Source organism: Natator depressus, chromosome 1 (genome assembly GCF_965152275.1).
Source record: "Natator depressus isolate rNatDep1 chromosome 1, rNatDep2.hap1, whole genome shotgun sequence".
NCBI classification, from domain to species: domain Eukaryota; kingdom Metazoa; phylum Chordata; order Testudines; family Cheloniidae; genus Natator; species Natator depressus.
Window position 1 is genome coordinate 241,016,853 of NC_134234.1, and position 10,053 is coordinate 241,026,905.

General features: G+C 46.2%; 1 protein-coding gene across 2 annotated transcripts in view; it reads right to left on the bottom strand.

The window, feature by feature from the left end:
• TMTC1 (transmembrane O-mannosyltransferase targeting cadherins 1) overlaps positions 1–5,767 on the bottom strand; it is a 176,495-nt gene extending 170,728 nt beyond the window's left edge. Inside the window, exon 1 of one of the 2 annotated variants that reach the window (XM_074939267.1) lies at positions 5,526–5,767. In XM_074939267.1, coding sequence (XP_074795368.1) covers positions 5,526–5,581 — 56 coding nt within the window. In that variant the 5' untranslated portion in view covers positions 5,582–5,767. The remainder of the gene's footprint in view (positions 1–5,525) is intronic. The other variant, XM_074939276.1, reaches the window with a different exon arrangement.
• Positions 5,768–10,053: the final 4,286 nt, after the last annotated feature.

A 10,053-nucleotide genomic window follows, 5' to 3' on the forward strand; every position in this document is an offset into this window, starting at 1 on the left:
TTCGTGAGCTACAGCTCACTTCATCGGATGCATAGCATATCGTGGAAACTGCAGATCTTCTGCAGTTTCCACGATATGCTATGCATCCGATGAAGTGAGCTGTAGCTCACGAAAGCTCATGCTCATTTTTATTTTATTTTTAACTCCCTAACCTTAAAGTCCACCCCACTGCCATTGTCCCCACCTATCCACCTGGAAAACAGAAGGGTTTACTTGTAGATGACTGGACAGTGGAAGGGGCTGATAATGGATTATTGAACATCTTACCTCTTGGCTGTTGTTTAAATCTAACCCAGAGGTTCATAGTTGCTAAAGGTCTGATCCAAAGGAAATTTTAGTCAATGGGAATCTTTCCATTGACTTCAGTAGGCCTTGGATCACACCTTCCTCGCTGTTGCTGACAGCAAATACACTTCTCTTTGTGAAAAGAGATGATGTTCTCAGTCTTAACTCCCAAGTGTCCATGTCCCAAAAGCCACCACTACTAGCCTTTTTGTTGGTGCACCTCAGCAGAAAGACCAGTGAATGAATGAGCAAAGATTTAACTGCTCTTCTAAGGAAGTGATTACACTAAGTCAGGGTAAAGGAACATTGGTGTGAAGGAAGCATGCACTACTGCCTTCTTCTACACCAGTTCTGTGGGAAGAAAATGTCAGTCTCCAAGGCTGTCCATCTCCTCATCCATGGATCCAGAAAGTCCCATGACTTCCTTGTCCATCTCCTCCTTGGCATTAGCCAAGATGGCCAGGAAGAAGAAGCAGGACAGGGGGCTGTCTGCAATTGCAGGGCCCTTTCTGTTCCCTTCATGCATCTAAGAAGAGTTCCGCTAACTCCTAAGAGAAATGGGTGTTTTGAGGTTTCTCTGCTGGGTGTCCCCCTCTGGAACCTTTTTTTTTTTTGACCCTGTGAATGTACCTCCAATCTCTTTTTTTCCCCCCCATCTTTTGTCCCAAATAATCTGTTGATTTCTGTGTCCCTCTCCATCTTGTGAAAGGGTGAGCCTTTCGTTGGTTTAATGGGATTTCAAATGGACTTTAGGGGCATGCCTTTCATTTTCCTTACAGGCTGTGTTCACCAAACCAAAGTTAAAACAGGATGGCATCTGTTTAATGTCCTTTGAAACTTGTTTTTTTATCTCTTGAATTTAGAAGAGACTTCTTTCCAAGCCTGTTAGTGCTGCTCCTTAAAGAGCAGTTCTACTCTGACAACTATATAAAAGTGTTACCTTATTACTCCACAGATTTGCTGTCTCAGTCATAAGCCATTTGAGTGACAAAAGCAAGTTTTAACTGGGTTTTTTTGGTTACTGGCCTTGCAGAACAAACAGTTAAGAGAGAGTGAGCTGAGGATTTTATTTTGTCTTTTACATCCGACAGTATTGTTTACGAAGTTCCAAATCAGCAACATTGTGCAAATACATGAGAAGCAAGGGTGTAACCTAAGTGTCACTGAGGTCATAACTGGTCTACAGAACCTCTGTTACCAGTGACAAGGCATAACATATTTAAGCTGGGTGCTTTCTAAGAGCCCAGGATGAATTGAAGGATTGGCTGTTAGGAAATTATACACACCCACACACACTTATTTGAACACATTATACTGTTTTGGTTGTTTATTTGTTTTTAAGGCAGGAAAGAGAGGGAGAGAATGAACTGTAGAAGATGAAATATACTAAGTAACCTCTTTTAAAAAAAAAAAAAAGCCAAGAACTTACATTCAGGATGGGGTGGGCGGCGGGCGGGCCTGGTTGTTGGTTTTTTTTTTTTTTTGTGGGGGTTGTGGGTTTTTTGGCTTGCTCATGTCCAGACACACAAAAAAATGCACCCAGAGTGTGAATATTTTACTTTTAGCTCAAGGTTCTAGTAACCTAGGCCATTCAACTTTCCTCTCATTGTTCATATTGAGAGCACACACAAAATAAATTATATCCATATGTATTTATTAATCTGTAACTTAACTATATTCTGAAATTAAAGATTTTTATTTTAAAATCTTTTATTTTAGTCTTTCTGAACTTGTTTGACATTTTTAACTGCTTGGTTTTGTGTTAAGGACTGTCCTTTTAAAATTCTTCTAATGGATGGGGGGGGTGTTTTTCAAGAAAAATCATTTTCAGAACATGGTAGTCGCTGTCATAGACTTCGTTCCAGTGTCAATTCAAAGTCTATAGGGCATCCTGAATTGTTCCCTTTGATTTCATAGCTACAAAAAGGCATGGCTATTAAAGGATGAAAAAGAGAGAATAAAATGTCCTTGGTATATTATGATGAGAGTTGCAGATATAATCCCAAAAAATTTCTTCTGAATCTTGCTATAACATAATCCAAAATCCATAGGGTCTCTGAATTGTGTGCACAGAACAAATAGAACAAATTCCATGGTTGGAAATATAACTTTATTCCAGAGGAGAATAACGAATGGTGCCTCACACAGGATCTGGCTACTGTTAAAACCCTTTGATCTTCACTTAGACAACATAGTGTGGCTGAATAGGTAGCTCAGCCATTACATTCCAACTTCAATCTAATCTGCAAATACACACAATGCACCATTTTCTTAAGCATCCTAAGTGCTCTCATCTCTGGAAAGCATATTAGGATGCTGTTTTCATTTCAATATTGCTAAAAAGGTCCATTTCTATTAAGCATTTTATTGCCAGTAGGGCAAATCCACCCCTTGCTCCAGAGGGAAAGTGTGCTTCTACACAGTGGAACCAGTGATGTTCTGCAGAGCAAGGGGGAGACTGGATGTTTATGCAGGGAGCATGCATTCCACACTTGGAGTGGAGTACCACTTGGTGAGAGCCCCCTATGCACAGTTTTCAGGAAGTGGGGCCAGATGACCCACTTCTGCTCAGATCCCATCAACCTCCTCCTCCCCTACTGCTGGCAATGGTGGGGGGGGGGGAGTGGGACCACAAAGGTCCCACAGAGGCTACTTAGGCCTTTGAGCTGAATTAGTCTTCACTCTGCAGTCAGGTATCAAAGAAGTAAAATGATTCCTTCCCAATCCAACAACCAGCCCAGGTACCGATCAAATTAAAAACTATATAGTAAACACTTTGAAATGAATATACTTCAGTATCAAATCCTGCAAACAAAACTAGTCCAACTAACTGCCAAAAGAACTACCTGCATAGCTAAATCAAGCATGATTTCATCCTAAATATGTTTTAAATTAAACAGTATAAGCAAATGCTGGTTCAGATTCAAAGAAAAAAATGCATACTGAAACATTTCATTTCAGGTACTTTGTTAAAGTTCAAAAGCACTTCACTAATTATCTCATATAATTTAGGCCCTATGCTGCCATCAGATCCTTGTATGCTGATCCTGCCACCAAAGAAGTCAATGGGGATTCATGTAGAAATGGTTTTGCCTATGCAAAGCCAGTGCGCCTCTTCAAGGCAGGGTTCTTATCTTCAGACCTGCCTGTAAAACACCAAGAACACTCCCAGCTTTTTATAAATAAAAATAAGAAATTTTTAATTCATTAATGGGTCTCACTTTATATTAAGGTTCCATTTTCAGCTAGTTCATGCAGATTTTTTATAAATGATTATTTGATGATGTAATTATTTGTTAGAGTCCAACAGGTCAACAAATTGATTATAACCATGTATAATACCTTCCACTTATGTGCTTATAGCCATCGATAGCACATACTGCTTATGTCTGTAACATGCTTATAAATCATTTATAAACAAAACCTTAAAGTGTGACCCATAAGTCTTCTCATAACAATACTGAAAGTTCATGACCCTCAATTTTAAAATGCGTTTTATTTATTACAATATATCAAATATTTTATATTATCAAGGGTTTCATCAAAACACAGTAAAAAAAGGAGTAAGATAACCAGAAGGACATGAATTACATGCACTATACTAACTCCATCTGCTACCCTTTTTAAAAAGTGGGGCAGCTTTCCCTTCCAGATTAGTGGGGCACAACTGTCAGTTACTTTCCAGCTGCTGCCCAACTTGTCTTCTTTCTTTTGTAACAGAAAACGTTCCCTGCCTATTCTGCATGTCATGCATAAGGGCCATCTAATGCGGAATAGCTGTCTGAGTCTGATGTCAGTGACTGAGGTGAGAGTTGCAGCTGTCAGACAGTAAGAAATGTAGTAGTATATTTAAGGCAGACCCTAGAAGTATGGTTCTTTTAAAAAGTGTTGCTAATATATTTCTCTCAGAAGTGTAGCTGAAAGTGATCAGTAGACAAATGTTAAGTCCCTGTTCTTACTGCAGAAAAGGAGATTTCAAAAAGGCACTAGAGTTGGCTTGGTTTCTTTAAAGGGAGGGTTGAACAGGAATTAGAACATTTAAATGACAGGTTTCAGAGTAGCAGCCGTGTTAGTCCGTATTCGCAAAAAGGAAAGGAATACTTGTGTCACCTTTGAGAGTAACAAATTTGTGCCACAAGTACTCCTTTTCTTTTAACATTTAAATGATCATTTCAGAGACAAAGCACTTTCTAAGCGTTTTTATTCTATTCTTCTTGAATGAACACAATGCCAACCAACAAGGAATAACCGGTGGGGGTTTGCAGATGCTGTGGACCCAACAAGCCACATAGCTTTTGCAGGAACTTCAGGATTTCTTGGCAGGTGCACGAGACAGCTGTTCCCCTAGGGCTGCCTGCCTTTCGGAGAGAACGAGTGCCCTCCCCACAAGCAGATTCTGATGCCAACCCAGCGTTTCCCCCTCTCAGCGCTCCCCAGTCGGATTGGAGAAGCCAGAGCCCCGGGCACAACCTGAGGCAGCGGCCCCGGTGCTGACTGGAAGGCAGCCCGCTAGGCTCCTCTCTCCCCACCCCACCGGGGTCTGCACTGCTCGCGCTTTCCCTTCAGAAACGCTGACTCACGAAGCTCGCCTCCCAGCCCCAAACATGCCCGGGCCAGGGCGGGCAGCTCTGGTGCCCCAGAACCCCGCCTCGCCCTCTGCCCCACGGGGCACGGCGGGCTTCGACCGTCCCGCGCCCTCGGGCCAGCCAGCGCCGTGGGGAGCACTGCACCCAGGAGGGGCAGGCACAGTCCGCGGCTCGCTCGCTGGGGTGCAAGCCCCGAAAAGCCCTTCGCTTCCTCCTCCACCACCCAGTGCGGACCCACAGGCGCCCCCGCGCTGCCCCACCCGCCAAGTAACCTCCCCCTTTATACCCCCCCTCCCCACACCCACACCCGGGGAAACCCGCCAGCTGGGTGCAGCCACCAGCCCTCCCTCCACTCGGGGCGCCCTGGCGGCTGCACCCCGCGAGTCGCCGGGGGATGCGCGGCTAACCCGCCTGCTCCCAGCCCGCTGGCGCCGCCAGGGCTAAGGCCGCCGCACTCCGCATTCTCAAAGCCGCCAGGGTTAACCCCGGGCGCGCCTCTGCCCACCCCCTAGCCCGGGGCTGGCCGGGAGCGGGGCCACGGCTCCACAGGGCTCCCTCGCGCGCCCCGGGAGCCAGCAGGAGGCGCCAGGCTGCAGCTGGGCACGGGCGCGCCGGGAGGGCGCAGTGGGCGCCCGGCCGGGCCGGGGCACTTACTTGAAGGTGAGGACGCAGAGGGGGCGGTAGGACTTGTGGCTGGTGTTCTCGGCCATGCCCTTGCCCCAGAAGTCGTTGGCGAAGACGCCCGCCCAGGGGGCCGCCGCCCGCACGTCCGGGTTGTTGACGATCGCCCACACGTCGTCGTGCACGAACTCGCCCCGCAGAGAGCTGCCGTAGCACAGGGCGCACAGCCCGGCCAGCAGCAGCGCCGCGGCCAGGGAGCTGCCGGAGCCGGGCCGGGCCGGAGCAGCAGCAGCGGCGGCAGCAGCAGCAGCCGCCCAGGCTGCGGGGACAGGAGAAGGAGGCGGGGACGGCGGCTGCAGCGGCGCTCGGTCCCGGCTCCTGCCGCTGGCGGAGGCTGTCACCATCCTGCTGGGCTGGCTCCTCGCGGGCGCGGGGCATCCTCCTCCTGCCGGGCGCGGGCGGGCAGCGCCGCTAGCATGGTGCCGCCGGGGCAGGCAGGAGCCCGAGCCGCTGCTGGCTGCTCGCGCTCTGCCGCGGCTCCGCCTGCCCCGCTGCAAATAAACAGCCGCCGCCTCCCCCGTCCCAGCACGCATGCTCCTTGCTGCGCTCCCCCCAGCCCGCCACCTGAGTTCTCCGGGGAGCGGCTGCCGGGGAGGGGCCCCGGCCTCAGCTGCCCGCTGGATGCCCCCCTCTCCGGGGCGGGGGGAAAGGAGCGGCAGCCTGCCAAGGAAAAGCAGCCGCCGCCTCAGCCCGCCTGCCCTGCGTGGGGAGGGAGACAACGTTTGAGCTTCCCAAACAGTGCTCTGTACAGCACCTTCCTATCCTTACCCCCATTTTATTGATGGGGAAACGGAGACACGGCCCGGGGCAGGCACCATGGTCACGCAGCAAATCAGCAGAACTGGGCCTAGAACCTGCCTCAGATACGTCCCGGTCCCATCCCCTAACCTTTAGATATACTGCCCCCTTCTTGATCTTTTTACCACTTTACCCAGCTCTATAAGGACCTTCTCCCGTGCCCCTCCCTGGGCAGAGCACAGCACTGTCCGGATATCAGCTTCCGCAGCTGGCCTGTTCCTGTCTCCCTTAAACCAAACAGCTGGAAGATACGTGAGAGGGTGGAGGTATCAAAAGGCAAGGCATGCTTCAGTTATCTAACCTTTTCAGCACCTGGGACAAGAACAGAGCCCAAGAGATTGAAACCTGAAAGGTAACATGTCAAATGTGAGATCCCACCATTCTCCCTCCCTATTGGCTATCATAAAATATTAGGTTCTTCTGTATAATTACACAAGGCAGCTCAACAGCACAGTAACCAGTACAATGAGATAGGGCCAATGAGTTTTGTGTTTCAACATCCATCACTTTTAAAGGCCCACTTACATTGCGGCATACTTGAATTCACACTTTTCAATATCAGGAGCCTCTTCCTCCTGTGCTGCTGAGGTCCTTTCTTTATGTCATGACTATGCCATGTTGTATCCGAGCCTGGGATAAGCCTCATTTTCTGTGAATTGGATTTCTTCTAATTTCTCCTGACTAAAGAATAACAACATACAAAAGCTCCTCCTAGACAGGTATTTGCATTGTGACATCATCTGCCTTTTAAGGAATTCCACCATAGTTTCTTGTGGGCAGATGGATGATCTGTTGTGATGGCTTCTAGCATATGGAACTTACTTTCACTGGACATCTGCTTCAGCCCATCACTCTGAACATAAGAATGGTCATACTGGGTCAGACCAGTGGTCCATGGAGCCCAGTATCCTGTCTTCTGACAGTGGCCAGTACCAGATGGTTCAGAGGGAATGAACAAAACAGAACAATTACTGAGTGATCCATCCCCTGTTGTTCAGTCCCAACTTCTGCAGTTGTAGGTTTAGAGACATCCAGAGCATAGGGTTGCATCCCTGACCATCCCAGCTCATAGCCATTGATGGATTTATCCTTCATGAACTTAGCTAATTCTTTGTCAAACCCAGTTACACTTTTGGCCTTCACAACATCCCATGGCAACAATTCCACAGATTGAATGTGTGTTGTGTGAAAAAGTACTTCCTTATGTGTGTTTTAATTCTGATGCCTATTAATTTCATTGTGACCCCGGTTCTCGTGGTACGTAACGGGATGAATCATACTTCCTTATTCATTTCCTCTACACCATTCATGATTTTATAGACTTCTATATCCTTCCCCCCTCCCCGACTTAGTCATATCTTTCTAAGATGAACAGTCCCAGCCTTCTTAACCTCTCCTCCTATGGAAGTTGTTCCATACCTTTAATCATTGTTGTTACCCTTCTCTGTGCTTTTGTCAGTTCTAATATATCTTTCTTTGAGATAGCGTGACTAGCGCTGCATTCAAATTGTAGATATACCCTGAATTTATATAGTGGCATTATGATATTTTCTGTCTTATCTATCCCTTTCTAAAGGTCCTAAGATTGTTAGCTTCTTTGACTGTTGGTGCACATTGATGTTTTCAGAGAACTATCCACACTGACTCCAAGATCTCTTTGTGTGGTAACAGCTAAATTAGACCACATCATTCTGTATGTATAGTTGGGATTATGTTTTCCCACATGTATTGCTTTGCTCTTATCAACATTGAATTTCATTTACCATTTGTTGCCCAGTCACCCACTTTTGTAACTCTTTGCAGTCAGCTTTGTACTTAGAATATCAGGGTTGGAAGGGACCTCAGGAGGTCATCTAGTCCAACCTCCTGCTCAAAGCAGGACCAATCCCCAACTAAATCATCCCAGCCAGGGCTGTCAAGCCTAACCTTAAAAAACTTCTAAGGAAGAAAAATTATCTTGAGTAATTTTCTATCTGCAGATTTTGCCATCTCACTCTTAACCCCCTTTTCCAGATCATTTATGAATACATTATACAGATCCTTAGGGACCCCACTATTTACTTCTCTCCACTGTAAACTGACCATTTATTCCTACTCTTTGTTGCCTATCTTTTAACCAGTTACTGATCCCACGACTGCTTACTTTCGTTAAGAGCCTTTGATGTGGGACCTTGTGAAAGACTTTGTGAAAGTCTATGTACATGCTATCAACTGGATCACCCTTGTCCATATGCTTGTTGATACCCCCAAATAATTCTAGTAGATTGGTGAGGCATACATTCCCTTTACAAAAGCCATGTTGATTCTTCCCCAACTTATTGTGTTTATCTAGGTCTCTGATAATTCTGTTATTTACTGCCATTTTTGCCAATTTGCCTGGGACTGAAGTTAGGCTTATGGGCCTGTGATTGGCAGAATGGCCTCTGGACTCTCTTAAAAAAATCAGCATTATATTAGCTATCCTCCAGGCATCCGGTACAGAGGCTGATTTAAGCAACACGTTGCAGAATTATTAACTGTGGTATGTCATTTCATATTTGAGTTCCTTCAGAACACTTGGGTGAATGCCACCTGGTCACAGTGACATATTACTATTTATCAGTTTGTTCCAAAGCCACCTCTCTTGACAAAATCTCATCTATTTCAAAAATCATCTAAAAACACTCCTGCCATATTTTTTTAATTGTCATCCTATAGAACATATGCACTCTTTCAATAGACCAGTGATATGCTGACAATATTTTAAGATGGGGTCCTATTAAAATTCTCCCACTTAGCCTCAGAGACAGACACACACAAGGCAAAAGACTAAGTAATACATTAATTTGTTTTCTGATTTAACCAAAAGCACCTTTCCTATCGCCAAACAATCAGGGAATACCAGGTGGCAAAACAAAGTTAAATATGTCCATTGCATGCATTTAATTTAAGTTTTGGTTATTGAAAAACATACGACTATAGCACAGCATTCAATCTGTATTATTTGAAATGTGTGTGGACGAGGAATGAAGAGATTTTGTTGAGCCATCCAGAACTACCCTCCTGCAGGATTCATTTATTTATTTTTGCACTAATACTTGACATTTGGTGCTATCTGGTTGTAACAGGGTGCTCCCTACATTTCCGCCATCCTCTGTATACACAGACTACTTATGGACTCTACTCATAAACACCACATGTGGTTTATTTACAGTGTTCCCCCAATCACCTTTACACCACTGTGCAGCACCTTAGGTACAATAAATGCAAGTCTTCAACCCCTTGGAGCAGTGATAGATGAGGGAGAAGATCTCTCACTCCCAGATTTCTCTTGCCTCTGGCTCTCAAACTCTGCCCTCCCCCCCATATTCTCTTCTACTTGCTGCTACACATTTGCTTGCTCTTGTTTAAAGTCGTGCAGACGCTTCGGCTACTCCGCCTGCCCGCCGAGTGATGCCTGCCTCTCCAGATGGTGTGACTGCTGGAAGCTATAGGTCTTCTCCATCTCCTTTTATTGTTCCAACAACCATTGCAGGGTCTCTACCATCTGCAAAGTTCTCCCTCTGCATGGATCAAGGCAAGACCCCAGACAGGAACCTAAGTGAACTTGGCACCCCCTCTGCTCCAACTATCTTCTGTGCACGCAGTCTGCTTGGAGACTCTCTGCTTGTATGGTTTATTTACAGTGTGTCTCCCCCTGCCACCCCTCATCTTTACACCATCA